The sequence below is a fragment of the Salvia splendens genome, chromosome 8, assembly GCF_004379255.2.
Source record: "Salvia splendens isolate huo1 chromosome 8, SspV2, whole genome shotgun sequence".
NCBI lineage: Eukaryota > Viridiplantae > Streptophyta > Magnoliopsida > Lamiales > Lamiaceae > Salvia > Salvia splendens.
This window is the reverse complement of record NC_056039.1, coordinates 32,990,301-33,011,810: the sequence shown is the minus strand read 5'-3', so window position 1 is coordinate 33,011,810 and position 21,510 is coordinate 32,990,301. Positions and strand designations below refer to the sequence as shown.

At 34.0% G+C, this 21,510-nt stretch overlaps 1 protein-coding gene and 1 pseudogene across 2 annotated transcripts; both read left to right on the top strand.

Annotated features, from left to right (window-relative positions):
• Positions 1-7,551: 7,551 nt before the first annotated feature.
• On the top strand, positions 7,552-14,544 carry LOC121744693 (protein DETOXIFICATION 40-like). Of its 2 annotated transcripts, none has more exons than XM_042138281.1 (7): positions 7,552-7,881; positions 9,361-9,992; positions 10,496-10,552; positions 10,678-10,916; positions 12,685-12,803; positions 13,319-13,405; positions 14,332-14,544. In XM_042138281.1, exons 1-7 carry the CDS (start codon positions 7,561-7,563, stop codon positions 14,392-14,394), a joined length of 1,518 nt encoding a protein of 505 aa, XP_041994215.1. In that variant the 5' UTR covers positions 7,552-7,560; the 3' UTR covers positions 14,395-14,544. The 2 variants fall into 2 exon arrangements, with proteins under 2 accessions (XP_041994215.1, XP_041994214.1); XM_042138280.1 differs by lacking the exon at positions 7,552-7,881 and adding an exon at positions 7,953-9,168.
• A 1,380-nt stretch (positions 14,545-15,924) lies between these two features.
• Positions 15,925-19,627, top strand: LOC121743832 (annotated as a pseudogene).
• The last annotated feature ends 1,883 nt before the right edge of the window (positions 19,628-21,510 follow it).

Genomic DNA, 21,510 nt, shown 5'->3' with positions numbered 1-21,510 from the left:
ATAATCGAGCTTTAATCGTTACTTCCGAATAGCAATATTATGTGTTTTCAACTCTATTTTTATTTTTATTTTTATTGATAAATGAACAAAAAATAAAGAATATGTCACGATGGACTCAAACTCAAAATATTTGGGTCATACATTTAACCATTATACCACTATATCAACATAGACAAATGCAAGGGAGTGCTTTCAATTGTTATTCGATCAATTATATTTGTCATTTAAAAAAAATATCATTCTTTCAACTTTAAGCTTAGTAGTATTTTTAAAAAAAATTTATTCATAAAGGTCCGCCTTTTTGAAGTTTTACACTTTTTTCTCTTTCCTTCAATCTTATTTCTTTTATTGTACATTTTTGTAATTTATTAATAAAAATTGCAGAATTTAAGTTTGTATTATATTTGAATATACTAAAAGGGTTCGGCGAGTACCAAAATGTTCAATTACCACTAGAATATGACCATTAGAGCATTCCCAACGGTGAGCAGCAGCTCACCGTCCGTCCTTGCCGCTGGCAAGGACGCGCTCCGCCACCATTGCGCTCTTGCTGCTGGCAGGGCGCTGCTCTATGCATAGAGCACGTCCGTGCCAGCGGCAAGAGCACAGCGCGTCGACGTGGCAGCTTCCGATTGGCCCGTTGATTTATCATTTTTTTATTTATTTTTTTAAAAAAATTGAAAAAATCTGAAAAATTCAAAATTAATAAAAAAAATATTGTCTCACTTCCTAATAAAATATATCCATTTTTTCCACACTTTTAATTTATTTTTTTCATTATTTTTACCCCAAAATTCATACTTTCATCTATAAATACTCTCATTTCAAACACAAAAAATGACACTATACTAAACAACTCTCTCAATCTCAATTTTTAGGATTTTAATTATGTAATTTTTAATTTTTAGGAGTTTAATTATGTAATTTTTAATTTTTAGTATTTTAATTATGTAATTTTTAATTTTTTAGGATTTTAATTATGTCTTTTTTATTTTATTTGTAATTTGTAATATTTATTGTGGTTTTTTAATGAATTTTAGTATTATGGAAATGTTATTGTTTAATTGAATTTTAAATTAATTGTGCTCGTCCTTGCGGAAGAGCACAGTTGTGGGTGTTGTGCTCTTGCCAGAGAGCAGGCATGAATAGTACCGCCCGGGCCCACAACCGTGCCGCTGGCAAGAGCACGGTTGTGGATGCTCTTAAACTCAATTGCCGAGCACAACACATTCTTTTTTTAAAAAAAATTAACTTCTATAATAAAGGAGGAAATTACAAATGAACTCTTATACTATACAAGGGAGGAAATTGTAACCGATGTCAAGAGAGCTCAAACTCGGCACCTCATACAATAATGTTTAAGCTTATTGCCGCTAGGAGCAAGCACAACTCATTCATCAAAGCTAATATTTCACTTGCAAAATGTCTTATATTCGTAAAAATAAAAAGTACTCCGTGATCAATAATTTCATTTGACTTTGACTATGCAGCAATTACCTTTGCACAACTGAACGAAGATATATAATGCTCAAAATTCATGTATGATTCCGTATATGACCTTTGAGAATCATCTTTCATTTGAAAATCCATATTAACTATATTTCACAATTTCGGATCAACTTCGATTTACACAAAATTTGTTAAAAATGATTAAAGTTTAATATCTGAATGTGCAGGAAAGCAACGGCGGACGCAGAAAAAATTATTGGTAGGGGTTGAACTGTATACTTCCTCGGTCCCCCAAAATAAAAACTCTTATGTGTCTGACCATGTATATATCTATATAATATGAATATAATACTTCCTCTGTCCCACTCAAGATAATTACATTTTCTTTTTAGTGTTTTTAAATCAAAATTTCAACCTTTTATATTTAGAAATAAATTCTACTTTCGATATCCTTATTAAAATAGTTAATTACATTTTTTATTGTACTTTATCACCTTTAACAACTCCACATAAAATCTTATGTTATTTATAAAAAATGATCATTTTAAATGGAACAAAGAAAATATATCATAAAAAACTCAAAGATATAAAAAGTATATAGATCTAATTCAATACATAAATTAAAATGTTACTACTATGTACTAACCGTAAAAGAAGGTAAACAATACTTAGAAATATCTTTCAAAATCGTTAATAGTATAATTATCAAAATTATAACTACTACTAACATAAGGTTATTTAATGTAAATTAAATTACCAATCGTTACACTCCCAAGCCTAAAACCAAAACTTAACAAATTAAAAGTGAATATGGAGCATTAGATATTTTAAAAGCAGTACGGCTGACACATCAAGTCAACATCTTATAAAGCATTATAATAATAAAAGTATATTAGTAGTAATTTTTAAAACGTGGACCCAATCTTCTTCTTCCTTTGATATCAAGAAAACCATTTTTACTTCTGCAGACTGTAATCACCTTTGCAATTTTTATTCCTAAATTCAATTCAGCCCCTCTTGCTATTGTAATTATGATGATTTTCTCTTCACTACTCTTATTTTGGTGAGGGCTGAATATAGTTTTCAAAATTTTTTAAAAAAAATTGTAGTAGAAAAAAACGAAAAAAAAATTCTTGGGAAGGGCTTAAGCCCCTCGCCCTCCCTTACTGTGTCCGCCACCGCAGGAAAGTATAGCATCCGCAATGGCGCCCGTAGGAGCTGAATTCCCACTGGCGTGCGGGAATTCCGTCGCTGACGTCCGCCATTGTGCATGCCCGCAACGGATACGGAATTCCCCCGAGGACATCGCAGGTCCGCGGCGTTAAGCGAAATTCCGCGGGGAATTCTGCCATTGCGTCGACTCCCGTAGAATTCCGCTTAATTTCATTTTTTTAATGTTTATATATACTGCTCGTTGAACTTCATTTCATTCGCACCACTTATTTTAACAAGTTTCTCTCTCTCTAAATTTCTTTTATATAATAGTAATGGCTGGTAGTGGTAGTGGTAGTGGTAGTGGCCATCCTGAAGACATAATGACTCCGATTTGGGCACGTGTGCTGGAGGCCGCAGCGAGGGAGGAACAAGCGGCCTCGGCGCCGACGGTGCCTTGACCCATCCATCGTCGCACTATAGTACCCCGCGACCAACTTGCTGCCCACCGTCGGTTGTACGAGGACTACTTTGCGCCGGACCCACGGTTTGGAGAGACCCTATTCCGACGACGGTTTAGGATGCAGCGGCCGCTGTTTATGCGTATCGTTGGCGCTTTGGAGCGTCGATACGGGTATTTCAGGGTGCGGGAGGGTGCAGCTGGTAAACTCGGCCACACGCCGATTCAGAAGTGCACTGCCGCAATCATGTAGTTGGCGTACGGAGGTGTGGCGGACATGTTCGACGAGTACCTCCACATCGGCGAGTCGACAGCCCGTGACTGCATGAAGTATTTTTGTCAGGGCGTTAGGGAGATATTCGAGGATAGGTATCTTCGGAAGCCTATCCCCGAAGATTGTCAGGCTCTGTTGGATATGCACGGGTCTCAACACGGCTTCCCGGGGATGCTGGGCAGCATAGATTGTATGCATTGGGAATGGAAGAACTGCCCCGCTGCCTGGAAATGGATGTACACTACCGGTTTCAAGGCCAATAATCCCATGATGATCCTTGAAGCGGTAGCTGACTACCGGTTGTGGATTTGACATGCCTATTTTGGAGTAGCCGGGGCGAACAACGACATCAACGTCCTCCAGTCGTCGCCCCTTTTCAACGACCAGTGCATGGGCGTTGGTCCGGTCGTCAACTTCGTCGCCAACGGCAACCAACACAACATGGGCTATTATTTGGCGGATGGGATCTACCCGATGTGGCCAGTCTTTATGGAGACGATCAGATGCCCAACGGATGCGAAGAAGGTATACTTTGCGCAACGTCAGGAGGCAGCTCGCAAGGATGTGGAGCGGGTATTTGGTGTGCTACAGGCTCGATGGGCGGCAGTGAAGGGTCCATCACGGCTGTGGTATGTTGACAGCATCGTCGATATCATGTACGCATGTATTATCATGCACAACATGATCGTCGAAGATGAAGGTCCAGCACTGACCGATTGGGCCAATGATGATGCTGATGCTGCGAGTCCAAGCCACGACGTGGCCACTAGCAATGTACGCATGGGGATACCCCATGACGACGTCGATCGAGTCCGTGCATTTGCCGACATGCGCCAAAAATAAGCCCATGTTCGACTCCATAACGATATTATTGAAGAAGTGTGGCAGCGTAGGGGTCGTCGTTGATGTAGTTTTTAATTATTGAAATGTATTTTTTTAATTTGGTGAAATGTACTTTTCTTTTTTAATGGAATTTTTTCCCTATTTGTGTCGAAATTTTAATTACGTAAATTGTTTACTTTCGGAAATTGTTTAATTTGTGAATTTGTGAATTTTTTTATTGTGGGAATTCCGTGGGGAATTCCGTGGGGAATTCCGCCATTGTGCAGTGGGAATTCCGTATGACGTGGCAGAGCAGTGGGAAGTTCTTATGACGTGGCAAGAGGTGTTTTTGGGAATTCCGCGGAGAATTCCGCCGGGACATCCGCACCACTGCGGATGTCCTAAACCCAATAGGCTTTGTCACAACCCAATCTATTTCTTTTTATGATACATGTACACTGGCATACTGTATTATTTATTATCATTGGTGGAGAGACCGTGCAAGACTAGGGGTGGGAAATTATACCGAAATACCGAAATACCAGACTTACTGTACCGGAAAAATATCGAAAATACCGATTTTTCGGTATACCACAGTTTCCAGTACGGTATAATATCGTACCACAGTGTTTCGGTACGATAACGGTATCAATTTTTCTATACCGCGGTATACCGGTATACCGATATCGAAAATTCGGTATGCCGCGGTATACCGATAGATTATTATGTATATATATTAATATTAAATATGTTATAATATATATATTATATTAAAAAAATTAAAAAAATAGAATTCTCTAAAATTTAAAAAAATTTAAATGTAATATTTTGGATATATATTATATTAAATTTAAAAAAATGTTTATTAAATTTATATATATTATATTTATAAATATTTTGGATACAATAGGTTTTTTTTGGTATACCGTTACCATACCGCATACCGTTATTACGGTATGGTAACGGTATCAAAAAGTATCATACCGAATTTTCGGTATACCGAAAATTCGGTACGATATCGGTATGGAATTTTGACATAACGTAATTTCCGGTACGGTATGCGGTATGACACGGTCCCGTACCGACCCACCCATATGCAAGACTGCGCATGCATGTGGTGTACATGTATGAAGCCAAATTTGACATCCTTGGCTATCGTGTAATGGAATTTATGATTGATTGGAATTGATGATTTGTGAAATTTTAACCTTTTGTAGTTTGGCTGCTTGTCAATGATTATATGTATATCGAATAAACAAAGAGACGTGGATTTCCTGTTTCTAAATATTCCAATAAAATACTTCATTCTTTTCAATTTAAGAGTCCTAATTTATTAGGGCATGGATTTTAAGAAATATAAAAAAAGTGAGTCTCACTTATATGGAGTATTACTTTTATAATAAAATGTGAGTGGAATAATTAAGTTGGTGGAATGTGGGGCTTAGTTACCACTTATAGTAAAAATAAAATATGACTCTTAAGTTGGAACGGACGGAAATGGCAAAACATGACTCTTAAGTTGGGACAGAAGAGTATTGTGGAGTGGAATCCTATTTAGGTGTTTCGAATCTGATAGAGTTGGATATAGTGAAAAAGGCCGTCATCAACGTTAGAATTCAGTAGTAGTGCATCAGTCGTCACTTCATGATGGATGAAGTTGTTGCACTGTAAGATAGTTGCAATTTAGTGAAATCCGAATTTAATGAAATTTTCGAACTAGGCCGGTGGTGACTGGTGCGGTTGATTGAAATCCTATCCCAATTCGATCTGCCATTTACCCTATGCTTATTGATCATAAACGTGGTCACAAATAATCAACTTTTATGATTTTGAAATATCACTGTGTAGATACTGGCATACTGCACTGCTGCACATGTGTGCATTTTGATTGGTTAAATTCATAATTTTGCAATACATGTTGGATACAGTGTTGTTAGATAACTTGACACTATTTCATTTTCACCAAAGAAAATACTACTATCAGCTTAATGATTTCAACTAATTAAATATAATGAAGCCTTTTATGATATAATCCATCTATCCTCTGAAATAGAGATTATGAGGAAAACTTATTTTAGTAGTACAAAATTGACAAAGTATAAGAGAGATTTTTTTTACTATTTAATGTCTAGTAGGATACATATATATCATTAATAGTATAATTACATGTGAAAAAGTTTTTAAAAATATGAGTAAGCTAATTTTGAGAGACTAACCAAAATAGTATAAAAAAATCTATTATCTCTATCTATAAAAAATAGTCTTAGTTGTGAATTGCACAAACTTTTAATACTACAAAAGATATACGGAGAGAAAATGGTTAAAATTTTATAGGGAAAATGAGATATCAACCTTATTAAATAAATAGTAAGAATTAGTACAATAAATAGATACTGATTAATTTTGATGAACGATTCAAAATGAAAAAATAAGGTTACTTTTTGTGGACGCGAAGCAATACTATTTTTTAGGACATAGAGAGTTTTAAATGTATAGAACAACAAAGAGACGTGGATTACTTCATTTACTTGTAATATTCTTCCAGTTAAACTTTCCAAGATCACATGTTGTCATTGCTCTCTTTATGAGCTGGCATGACAAGAATGTCTCAAAGAATTTATGCCCAATTTGATCTAGTGTAGCCGGGTAAGAACATAAAATAATTGCATACTGTCTATTCCATGTTAATCGTTTCTTAATCCTATTTGGAATATTTCAATGTACAATCTTGAATCATATATTTTGGAAATTTGAATTTGTTGAAATTCAGTGTTATAACAAACGCAATATGTTTGTGTGTTAAGTACTAGTGCATGTGAAAATTGAGTTGTAATTTTAAAATTTTCGACTTTCACAAGATAGATTAAGATGAAGTGAAGATCTTATTTCATCATATTCTATAAAATCTACTCGTAATTTGTATTAGAAAATAGAAAATGTAAAACAAAAATAACTTATGTTAAAACATTGGCATCAGATGGTGAAAATAGAAAATACTCCGTATATATTATGAATAACAATTTACAGAAAAGCAATAAAAAACATTGATGCCAAGATGGAGAAAACACAACATTAAATAGTGTGTGAAATAAATACTTAAAATCTTTAAAATTTGTTTGCCCTGTCTTTGCCGTATAATCAAAGGGCCACATTCTTAATTTATAATGATCATTTTGTCTGTTTATTTCATATACTGCCATACTTTAATAAAATCATCGATAAAAGTTACTAATATCTAAGAAAAAAAACAAAATATTACTATCATTCATAACGTTTGACCTTGACTATATAAACAACAAAATTAACTAGCTTGAATGTTCAACACAATAATTCTTTGCAGCCACACTAGCACCTTAGCCACGTCATCTATATATATATATATATACATCCCTTCATCAATTTTATGACACACTCCACAAATATGGGATCCTTACAAAACCAAGCCATGAACGAACCTCTTCTCCAATCCAAGACGGAAGCTAGCTCGGAGCTCGAACGAATTCTATCGGACGCCACCTCGCCCCCTTTGCTCCGCTACCAAAAAGCCCTTGTAATCGAGACGAGGTACCTTTTCCGGCTGGCTGGCCCCGCCGTCATAGTCTATTTACTAAACTTCGTTATGTCGATGTCGACGCAAGTATTCTGCGGCCACATCGGAAATATCGAGCTCGCCGCCGCCTCTCTCGGCAACGAGGGCGTCCAGCTCCTCGCCTACGGCCTCATGGTAATTTTAATTTAAGCAATTAACACTAATTTTAAATATAATTGCTCATATATAATGTGCGTGTTACACTAATTATTTTTATTTATTTTACGTGGCATGAGACCGGCTGTGTATGCTGGCCAGACACAGTTTAGCAATCTGAAATCTTATCATCTTGTTTCAATAATTTTTCATGACATTTTTAATCAGAATCAAATAATAATTTCTTCTAGAATAAAGAGCATAATTTTTACAAGATAAGTCAAGATTTAGAATATCTTATTTCATCATATACTCTAAAATCTAATTATATATTAATAAAAACGTGAACTAACAATTTTAAAAAGACCAAATAAAAACTATCATGGTCGTGAAAATAGAAAACATACTTTATGAATAATAATACTATTTTTTGTATAATAATTTAAACACAAACAAACACAGAACATTGATGTCAAAGGGCCACATTATTTATTTATAATGATCAGTTTTTATATACTCCATACGTCCGACATTAGGGGACCTATTTGAGTTTGACATGAGTTTTAAAAAGAAAAGTGAATGGAAAAATATAGCGAAATGTAAGACTCATTTTTGTATATTGGTTTTATAATAAAATGTGAGTGAGATATAGAATCTATCTATCGTTAGATTAAAAGTGAACCGTAACTCATAACAGAGAACAAACTAAAATTGTTAACCGAACACCTGATGGCAGACGGAGGGAGTATATTAAAATACTTCTATATTTTTAATAAATCATCGAAAATTAAATTTGATGAAAAAAAAGAAAAATATAATTTTCAAACATGACGTTTGACCATGACTACATAATAGTGCTACATAAACATCAAAATTTATTACCTTAAATATAGATTTACACTAATCCTTGACAGCCACTACCTCTATAACCACGTCATCTATATATACCCCTTCACCAATTTTGTAACATACTGTACCTCACAATTCACAAATATGGGCACCTTACAAAACCAATCCATCAACGAACCTCTTCTCCATTCCAAGACGCTGCCGTCTCCGCCGCCAGCGGCAGAGACGGAAGCCAGCTCGGAGCTCGAACGAATTCTATCCGATCCCACCCTGCCCCCTTCGCGCCGCTATCAAAAAGCCCTCGTAATCGAGATGAGGTACCTTTTCCGGCTGGCCGGCCCCGCCGTCGTAGTCTATTTGCTAAACAACATTACTTCCATGTCCACTCAAATATTCTGCGGCCACCTCGGTAATATCGAGCTCGCTGCCGTCTCCCTCGGCAACGAGGGCATCCAGCTCCTCACCTACGGCCTCTTGGTAATTGTAATTAACGTGACACCAGTATTTGCGTGTCACGCTAATTATTTAATTTAATTTATATTGTACCAAACAGACTGTGCTTGTTTATATACAGGCACAGTCTGTTTGGCCATAAAAGCTATTACTAATAAGTGCAGTTTAGTCTCATTCGTTGAAACTTACCTGATGAAATATTAATTATGAATGCAGCTGGGAATGGGGAGCGCGGTGGAGACCCTGTGCGGGCAGGCGTACGGGGCCCACCAGTACGGGATGCTGGGGATATATATGCAGAGATCGACGGTTCTACTGATGCTGACGGGGATTCCGCTGACGGTGGTTTACGTCTTCTCGGAGCCGATCCTGCTCTTCCTGGGGCAGGCGCCGGAGCTGGCGGCGGCGGCGGCGCTGTTCGTGTACGGGCTGATCCCGCAGATCTTCGCGTACGCGGCCAACTTCGCGATACAGAAGTTCCTGCAGGCGCAGAGCATCGTGAACCCGAGCGCATACATATCGGTGGCGGCGCTGGTGGCGCACATCGTGCTGACGTGGGCGGCGCTGTTCGTGTTCGGGTGGGGCCTGCTGGGGGCGTCGCTGGTGCTGAGCTTCTCGTGGTGGGTGATCGCGGGGGCGCAGTTCGTGTACATATTGAAGTCAGAGAGGTGCCGGATGACGTGGACCGGGTTCAGCCCGGCCGCGTTCTCTGGGTTGTGGGATTTTTTTAAGCTGTCGGCCGCGTCGGCCGTCATGCTCTGCCTTGAGACGTGGTATTTTCAAGTGCTGGTGCTCGTCGCCGGCTTGCTTCCCGACCCGGAAATCGCATTGGACTCTCTAGCTATATGGTAATTATTTTTGGTATTTCAGGACCGAAAAACTCTATTAAATTTGATTTTCAAAACTGGCCAACTATTTTTTGCGGATAACCACGTAGATCTCTGTCCAAGTATTTTGGACAAAGAGTAATTAATCAATGGAATTAGATTTTTATTTATGAGAATAAAATTTGTGTGTTAAAAGAAGTAGTATTTTGGAGAAAGAATAATTAATCAATGGAATTTTCTTTTATCTTCTACGTTTGAGATGATTTGATGCAATTCTTGAGTAGGCCATTTGATTCGTGTAGCAATCAGACAGATATGTCTTTTTTTTTTATGATGACAAAAATTGATGCATAGATATGCGTATGTTCACATCAGAGTAATCATATAGTAGTAAATGTCTAAAAATAACTTTTATTTATTTATTCTTTAGTATGGATATATATCCAATAGAAAACATATATCATTATATATTTTTTAAAATTTAGTAATTATAATTTGTTATGGTTATAAATTATTAAATGCAGTGGGACGCTTCTTGGATGGGTTTTCATGGTGTCAGTAGGCTTCAACGCTGCAGTAAGGTTTGTACTTTGTCTTAGATTGCCTGTTTATATCTATTTTTCAAATAAATATTATAGTTTTTTTTTTCACTTTTCATATGTTAAAATGCTTCTGTATTGCTACTCTGTTTGCTTTTGTATAATAGCGTGAGGGTTAGCAATGAACTTGGCGCCGGGCACCCAAGATCCGCGGCTTTTAGCGTGGTGGTGGCGACCGGAACATCACTACTCGTGGCGGCGGTATTTGCCATTGTCACTTTTTTCCTCCGCCACAAAATCAGCTATGCATTCACCTCTGGAGAAGTTGTGTCCAACGCTGTCGCGGACCTTACGCCAATCCTCGCCGGCGCCATCGTGCTCAACGGAATCCAGCCAGTTTTATCTGGTAAATATTAATCCTAAATCATCTTAGTCTTGGTCATGCATTGAATTTAATTCAATTTTTTATAACAACTTGCTAGCTTTGTGATTTCTGTAGAAGAATTTTAGTCTCAATCGATATAGACTATAAGATCTCTATATACATAGAGAAATAAAAATGTTATACAGCCTATTTTATATGAGCATTTTTAATTAAGAATTGCAAAAAAACTATTAATCTAAATTAATAATCAAAACTCTGTTTAATCTGTTCTTCATTTTTACGATATTAGAATGAAAATAAATGTGTAAAAACTAACAATATGCATCATAATATTTCTCTGTTCTTTTTCTCTCTCTATCTATATGGCTAATGCTGGAAATTATTTTTCAATATTTGAGTTAAGATTTCTATATATAGAACCCTAGGTTTCACATTTCATGAAAAAGGTATCTATGTAGAGATCTCAATAATTGACACTGGGATACATTATCTTACTTTATCAAATCTTAGATACTGAATTTGTTATATAGTAGTATTATATATAGTGTGTCGTGTGTGAGTGTGGAACTGCTAGCTCTAGTTTTAATTTTAAAAATACTACTCGTAGTAAATAATCTTCATGCACCTAACACATACCTTTATATATATATATATATATATATATATATATATAATATATATATATATATATATATATATATATATATATATATATATATATATATATTTTAAAATAATGTCGCTTTCATTTACATTTATATAGAGTCCAGAATTTCAGAGTCATTAACTTTGCACTAATTAATAGCTCAACAAGTTATATTTGTCGGGGAATATTAATATCTTAGTACTTTTATTTTGAGTCCCCAATCCAGTATCTTATTTAATACCGTATAAAAGATTAAAGCCATTAATTTGTGACATTGTATTTAATCACCAGTGTACTTGAATATTTAATTAATGAACATGTGTGACAGCCAGAACATAGAATTCACTGATTTCAAATCATGTATGCCTAAATAGAGTAATCAATCAATAATTGAAATATGCGACATGTATTGAGATATGATACGACAATCACTTTTATACAACTTAATCTATTATAGTGATAAAATAAAAATAAACCCAATCTCATGAGAGTTGAGACATATTGATTAGATATTAGTACTAATAATCTATTTTCCACTGCTTTTCTTCTATATAGTAGTTTTTTAATATTTATTATTGTTTATATATACGTTATTAATTATCTGAATCATCTAATTAGATGAAATATTTATATTAATATTTATAAAAATATTTTTTTCAAATAGAAGACATCATAACATCTAACGAGTAGTGATCTAACAATATATTTTGCCCCCATCTGTCATCCATTTCCGCACGCCTCTAACTTGTGAAGGTGAATACAATTTTTATTAACTCTCACAAATTTGAAAGGGTGGAATCTCAATTTAACAAAAGGTTTAAATGTTTATCTTGTTTTTATAGTGATTTTTTTAAAAATTAACTCCTATATAAGGGAGGAAATTACAACGAATGTCAAGAGAGCTCGAACTAGCACCTCATACAATAATGTCTAAGTTTATTGCCACTAGGACAAAGGCTCTGGACTAATTTTTTTTATAGTGATTTTGAGTACAATGTTTGTTTATATCTTGATCTCGTTGTTGTTTTTTTTCTTTCTATTTTAAAATGCTCTTGTACAACTATTTGTGGCACGTTTTATTTTTGAATCAAGCATATTATATTGTACAAATATTAACATATATGGTTGTGTTCATTTATAAAGGGGTAGCTGTTGGGTGTGGATGGCAAGCATTTGTTGCTTATGTAAATGTGGGTTGTTACTATTTTGTCGGTATCACTGTCGGAGCAGTTCTTGGCTTCACTTTCAACCTTGGTGCCAAGGTAATTAATTATTTTACTTTTTATGCTTTTTCATATTTAAGTTTATTATTAGAAAATTATATACTTATTTCAACATTTCTGAATTTACTTTTTATTAGAGAGCATACTTCAAATGGAGGCTTGTATTAAAAAAATGCTCCTAGTATATTTTATATCAAGATTTCTCGATAAATTGGATTTAATTTCAGTAGCATTGTAGAGTAATATAGTAGATAAAACCACGTGAAATAAAGATAATTACAAGCTAATATTACAGGTGGGGTAGGGGTCGACCCATCTCATCGAAAACTCTATTAAATTTGATCTTTGGAACCGCCACAAGCCCACAACCCTTCTGATTGAGATTCACTTTTATTTTTTTTATGTCCCCATTAGTGGCTTGAAGTGTTTAGGGCCTTTGAGCGCCCAAAACTTATTTTTTAAAATTTTATTTAATAGAGTTTTGAAATTTATCCAAATTATACATGAATTTTTATGCAAAAACCACTATCATTATTTAAATTTTGATTTTGCAGGGAATATGGTCAGGGATGCTAGGAGGCACGCTCATGCAAACATTGATTTTGATTTGGGTGACCGCTCGTACCGACTGGGACAAGGAGGTAATTAATTTATATCATTGCATTCTTCCAATTTCTTTATAAAAGAAATCCTCAATAATAAATATTTTTCACGGTTTGCACAAATAAATTAATCCTGAGTATTTTCTCTTAGTCCTAACTTTGATTTTTAAACATTATTCCTCAAATATGTTGATGATGCAAGAGTTATAAATAAAAAATTCTTGTTGAAAAATATTGATTATGAGATCATTTCGAATTCCTTTTCACAAAAATAGAAATTCGAAGTTGGTGAGTTTCATTATTTGTCGTACTCATAAAGTGGGGTTGGTATCGATTGAACCTTTTTTCAATCAAATCAATGAAGCGAAAATAATTTCTCTTTGTCGTTTGCTGTTACCTATTGAAAAATGAATGTTTAAACTTCAAAGCTAGACGTCAGTCACTTATATTGAATTATTTTAGGTTTCATTAAATGAATGACACCTTTACTTATTAACATGGAATTGCCTTTGATTGGAAATCACTATTATTTTTGGGAATAATTATTTGAGTGCTACTTTTAACCACCACCTCAGTATAAAGCTATATAATTCTACCCTTTTTTTAAGATAGATATCACACTTTACCGACGACACAAGATTTTAGGAACAATAAAATTGTTCTTCAAATTTTTTTAGAATTGATAAATATTTAAATAGAACACTAAAATTGTTGTTCAATATTTGCCTCTAAATTATTTTGTTAAGAAGAATGCAGAGAAATAAATCAATAATCAGAATTAGTGGGAGATGATAAGTATGTAAATGCATTTGAACATTAATTAGAATATTAATTCATTATTATTTTCATGAATATGTACTTATAACTTTATATGACTAGCTATAATGCGCCTGCATAGTTTTATTGATTGTTTATGGTATCTTAAACTAATTGTCAATTTGTGTTGAATTTCTTGAAATTTCCAGGTGGAGAAAGCTAGCGATCGAATAGATAAATGGAATAATACGAAGGAGAGATTTTTCAGTTGAATGATTAGATATATGTGATATATATTTTGTGGGATTGTAATTGTCATGTCAATTTGTCTCGAGGAATTAATTGTTTATGTTATCTACCATATGTTTATATTTGTAGACATTAAATTCTTTTTACTTATTCATGTGAGGCTTGAACCATAAGTGTCAAACGAGTGGTGAGGGAAATCTGTGTATTATTCGTTGTTTCACAAACGTACAGAGTACAACGTTATATAGGCTAGAGAATTCTACATAAGGTAACCCTAATTTACAAATAAATACTATGCTACAATTATGGAACAATATATTCCTACATTAATTCCATATATTTCCCTTGATTTTGTGTAATCTTCGTGTATCTTCTAACAATAAGAGTATATTCCATCGGTCCCAAAAGAGTATACATTGTTTCATTTTTAGTTTGTCCTACAAAAGTAATGCACTTGTTAATTTTAAAAAATATTATCGAGATGGAGCCCATAAACACCGATATAATAAATAGGAGTAGCAAATTAGAGAAAAAGTTTGTTACGGACTCAATTCCCATATCGGTTGTGAGAACAACTGATGTGGGGTATATAGACTAAATGGACTCTCTCTCCTAACAGGCTAGTCTTTTGGGATGAGTTCTCATGTTTGGTCTGTATCAGAGTTCGACATAAACACCCACATAATAAATAAGAACGCAACAAAAAGAAAACTCCTACGACGGCACAACAACATAAAAAGGGGGGCCTCCCCAAGCCTCAACCTTGGTGGAAAAACATTTCCTAAGCAAAGAAAATCAAGAACAAAAAATCTACATGGTGAGGAACAACCATTCTCAATTTCAACAACATAGTGGGAATAATAAGTTGATCATCCATGTTTCCACTTTGATCACTTTGAGGATGATGTAATTGTAAAGTAATGATGTAGTTGAATACCAAATACACACTTGTATCTTGGATTCAAGAAAAATCTATCCACATAACTTGAACAATAGGACATATATATAGTGTTACAAATTTAACGAGTAGCAAAGTCACAGTATATAAGCAGTGCAAAATAGGTAAACAAACGTTCTGCTGAAAACCAGTAGTACTACAGAAGAACTGCTGCCGACGAAGATAGGAAAATATAAATACATGGATAATATACACATTCTCATCCAACCAAATGATCTAATAAGTAATCACCACATATAGTAAAAACGGAAAAGCATGAAACATGACTTATTTCTGAAATTTCTATAATTCCAATTAATCTTTATTTCCACCCTTAGCTATCCTATATAGATTGTTAGCTATTTACATAACATTATTCATAGCAAACATGCAATCATGTAATTAACGTATTAAAATTGCTTATACTCCATCCGTCCCCCAAATATCGTCACGGTTTGACCGGGCACAAGTTTTAAGAAATGTAATGGAAAGTGGGTTGAAAAAGTTGGTAGGATGTGTATCCTACTTTTAAAGCATTAGTTTTATAACAAAATGTGTATCTCTACAAAAGATTCCTTTTCCTCTTTGATTTTGTTGAGATGTATCCTAACCAATTTTGTGTTTGTGTTGGCAGATTGTAGGAGAGACCTTGCTATATCTCTAGGAGGCTAAAAGAGTATGTGATCTCAGCCTCTGTCCTTGGAGCTTTGAGGAAAAGAAAGGGTTTGGCATTTTGTGGGTTGTAGCAGCCGAGAGAGATGTATAGGAGATTTCATGTAGATTTAGCAAATCCCACCTTTGTCTGATTCATTGAAGTGTACCTGATATGAATTTTTAACTGCAACTTTGACTGCAGTTGGGAATGGGAAGTGCGGTGGAGACCCTGTGCGGGCAGGCGTACGGGGCCCACTAGTACGAGATGCTGGGGATATATATGCAGCGATCGACGGTTCTACTGATGCTGATGGGGATTCCGCTGACGCTGGTTTACGTCTTCTCAGAGCCGATCCTGCTCTTCATGCGGCAGGCGCCGGAGCTGGAGGCGTCGGCGGCGTTGTTCGTGTACGGGCTGATCCCGTAGATCTTCGCATACACGGCCAACGTCGCGATGCAGAAGTTCCTGCAAGTGCAGAGCATCGTGAACCCGAGCGCGTACATATCGGCGGCGGCGCTGGCGTCGCACATTGTGCTGACATGGGCGGCGCTTTACGTGTTCCGGTGGGGGCGGCGCTGGTGCAGAGCCTGTCGTGGTGGGTGATCGCGGGGGCGCAGTTCGTGTACATCGTGAGGTCGGAGAGGTGCCGGAGGATGTGGACCGGGTTCAGCCCGGGTGCGTTTTCCGGGCTGTGGGAGTTTTTCAAACTGTCGGCCTCGTCCGCCATCATGCTCTGCCTTGAGACGTGGTATTTTCAGGTGATGGTGCTCATCGCCGGCTTGCTTCCCGACCCGGAAATCGCATTGGCCTCTGTAGCTATATGGTAATGTATTCTGTATCCCGGTATGATATGGCCGAAAAACTCTATCAAATTTGGGTTTTATACTAGCCAACTATACCATAGGTATGCATATAGAGATATTGAGTATAACTTAGCTAAATTTGGATCACTAGTTAATTTTTAACCTGATAAAATTACCATTCGATTAACTCACAATCTGAATAGGGCTGACCTGGAATCTGATGGGTTAAACTTAGGTGCAACTATTGTTTATTGTTCATTATGTTTGACCCTTAGTTCGACACTTTATTGTAGTTTTTTACTATAATAGTATAAATCTAAACAAAAATATAGCCTTCAGTTTTTCATATATACTTTAGATTTTATTAATATAAGTAACAGATAAATAGATTAAAATTTTGATATTCATTATAAAGCGGAGTATATTTTAATTTCTAAAACATATTTCAAAAATGCTCGTGATATGTTAATGTTTTATTTTATTTGTACAAGTCTTAAATTAATATTTAATCATGTTTGAATTTAAGTACATATATCATAATTGAATGTTTTATAATTTATAAATATGAATAATTTTTTTTTAAACCTGTTGGCCTAACCCCGGCCCACTGACATCTTATATACTTACACGCACATCAAAGTGATCTTATAAATGTCTAAAAATAACTTTTATTTATTTATTTGTGTGATGTATATATCCAATAGAAAAATATTTATATTTGTTTAGAATTCAGTAGTATAATTTTGTTGTGGTTATAAATTATCAAATTCAGTAGTATAATTGTTTAGAAGGAGCTATATTCAACGCCGCAGTAAGGTGGATATGAGTATATGTATTTTTCAAATAATCATACTACTTTCTTATGTTTATTTGTTAAACTGCAATTAATTGTACTAGTACTACTATGTTGTTAATTTCTCAATTAATTGTACTAGTACTATATAGAGTATTATGTTACCTTCTTTCTCTTTATTTATTATGTTTGCTTTTGTATAATAGTGTGAGGGTTAGCAATGAACTCGGCGCCGGGCACCCAAGATCCGCGGCTTTTAGCGTCGTGGTGGTGACGGGAACATCGCTACTCGTGGCGACGTTATTTGCTGTCGTCACTATCTTCCTCCGTCACAAAATCAGCTACGCATTCACCTCTAGCGAAGTTGTGTCCAATGCCGTCGTGGACCGTATGCCCTTCCTCGCAGGCGCCATCGTGCTCGACGGAATCCAGCCTGTTTTATCTGGTAATATTACTCTCTCTGTCCCTGAAAAATATGAACATTTGATTTCTCTTCATTATTTTCTCTCTTATTTTACTTTATCTATATTTTAACTATTATTACTATCCTCGTCCCCTAAAAATAGAAATTCCTTCCTTATTGAGTTGTCCCTAAAAATAGAAACTTTCATTTGAAGAAAATTTCTTTCTCTACAGTGAAGTGAGATCTATTTGCCACTAACACAATTTTCTATCTATCTCTCTCTTACTTACCAATTTTGCATTAAAACACGTGTCTTTTTAAATGTTTCTATTTTTAAGGGATGAATGTCGTATTATTTTTCCAAAACGAGTGCAGAAAATAAAATGTTTCTATTAAGGAAGAATGGGGGGAGTATTTATTTTAAAAAAATCAAACTCAATTTAATATGTTCTTCATTTATTTAAAGTTATAAAAAATTAATAACTCATATTTATGTGTAATATTTTTTATTTTTCGATGTTAATTCTCTTTCTCCTATATATGGCTAATGCTGGCAATTAGTATATTTCAATAATTGAGTAAAAGATTTCTATATAAAGAACCCTAGGTTTCATTTTCACATTTCATGAAAATGGAATCTCTATGAAGAGATCTCAATGATTGACACTGGATATGTGATCTTACTTCATTAAATCTTAGATTCTAAATTTGTTTTTATATGTAAGTGTGTACAGAGTCCAATCCTGAATCTTAGTCATTACTTAGTAAACAGCTAGCTCAACAATTAATATATGTCGAGGAATATTACTAATATTACTTATATATTGGGTCACCAATCCAGTATCATTCTTTAATACAGTATAAAAGACTAAAACCCATTGTGTGGCATTGATAAAAATATAATTTCAGTAATCAGTGTACTATTTAATAAACATGTGTGACAACCAGAACATAGAAATCATTATTTCAAGTTCATGTATGTTAAAATCGATTACTCAATCAATAATTCAAATTCGAAATTTATTGAGATATGTTACAACAACCACTTTATGTTAAAACTAAAATTTCCTATTACAAGGATTAAAAAAAAACCCAATCTCATGTAACATACTGTATTAATTATTAACCTTCATAAAATTTATAAACACAATTATCTTGTATTGATACTATATAAAGTAACATATCAGTATATGTTATTTACCTTCATAAAATTTATAAACACAATCATCTTGTATTGATACTATATAAAGTAACATATCAGTATATGTTATTAACCTTCATAATTTTTTTAAGAAGGTGGAATCTCAACTTAACAAAGGTCTAGTTGCTAATTATTTTATTTCTGCTGTTATAAAGTAACATATCAGTATATGTTATTAAAACTCCATTAAATTCGGTCACCTAAAAATATATTTTCAACTAAAATTTAGAAAATTAAGTACCTAACTCGCTCGGGTCTTTCGACTATTGCCCACAGAATCTCTAACTTTCGACTCCGTCCGATCGACTATTTTCAGGGGATATGGTCTGGGATGCTAGTAGGCACGCTCATGCAGACATTAATTTTGATTTGGGTGATTGCTCGTACCGATGGAATAAGGAGGTAATTAATTTATATTGGTGCATTTTTTTAAAAAATTTTATAAAAAGAAATCCTTGGTAATAATCAAATGTTGGTAACAGTTTACACAAATAAATTAATCTTGAGTATATAATCTTAGTTAATCCTAATTTTGCTTTAAAAACTGTTGCTCAATATTGTTGATGATAGCAAGAGTCATCTATGATCTTTCGATAAATTCTTGTTGAAAAAGGTTGATTATTCTATATGAGATCATTATTGTGAAATTACTTTTACAAAAATATAGTACTCCGTAATTTTCCAAGTTGTTGGTAGGTTTGATTATTGTTTTACTCTTTCATATAAATACATTCACTCATGTGTTTTATTGTACTCATAAAGTGGGGTTCGATTGAACCTTTTTTTCAATCAAATCAATGAAGCAAAAATAATTTGTAGTTGTCGTTTGCTTCTACTATTGAAAAAAGGTCTGTTTAAAGCTCGGCGTCACTTCCGGTTTATATATTTTTATTTATTAAATTTTCTGGTTTTCTTAAATGAATGACACCCATACATATAACATGGAATTGCCCTTGATTGGATATCACTATTTTAGAGAGAGAGAGGAGGATAATAATTTGAGAGTGACTTTTAAGTTTTAAACCACCACCCCAATAAAAAGCTTCTACTCCTATATTAATTGACTTGTAATAAATGGACATATATCGGGATAATAATAGAATGTGAGAGTCATTTTCTACTTCTAAATTGTCAATATTTATGTGACTGTATATGTGAAAAATAAAATACTAGTGCATTAGGAGTACCATTTAGGTTAGTTTATTTAGGGTAAAAATTACTAGCAAGTTTTGTATGAGAAATATAAAATTCAAAAGTAATCGTATTTTTACCTTATCTAGCTAGTTTCATAATCATATGTTGGCATGCACCAAGGAACTTTTTTGGTCGTGCATGAATGAGTATTGGAAAGTCAGTGTAGCTTTATATAGCTAAATAATTTACAGCACTTCTCTGGTTTCCAACTTAATGCTATAACGAGTTACGAGTGATGGTAAACAGTTAATTGCTCGAATACCTCAAAAATAAATATGCAAAAATAAAAATCTTACAATTTTATTTTTTTTAGATTTTATTTTTGTAAAATAAAATTTAAATATTTAGATTTTAAACAATTGATAAATATTAAAAATTGAACAGTAAAATTGTTGTTCAGTTTTTGTCTCTAAATAATTTTCATGAGAAGAATGGATAGAAATAAATCAATAGTAATATTTAATCGGAATTAGTGGGAGATGATAAATTCTCCATGTAAATGCATTTGAATGTTATTTAGAATATTTATTCATGATTATTTTTATGACTATATATGTCAATTTCTTAAGGAATTTATTATTTAGTTATCTACCATTTGTTTATATTAATTTCTAACCATCGAGTTTTGTTTACTTTTATTTTCGAGGTTTGAACCATAAACTTCTACGCTACAATTTACAACCTTACATTAATATTTTTATCCGGTCTCAACTCATATAAACAAATAAAAATAGAAAGAATTAGATATAAACATTGAAATAACACATACTATAAGATAAAGTTGGAGACAAATACCAAACACAACACAAAATAAAGCTACTACGACAACATAAAAAGGGGGGCCTCCCCAAGCCGCAACCTTGTAGAAAAACAACATCGCGTAAGCAAAGGAAATCAAGCACAAAAAAACCGACATGATGAGTAACAACCATTCTCAATTTCAACTATACATAGTGGGAATAATAAGTTGATCCATGTTTCCACTTTGAGGATGATGTAAAGTCATGATGTAGTTGAATTCCAAATACATACTTCTATCTTGGAATTAAATAAACAATAGATATATGTGATCAAATTTTATACAACTAAAAACTGATTTATTTGAGAAAAAAATAGTAGTTTATTTTTGCATTTAATTAAAATATCTTAACGA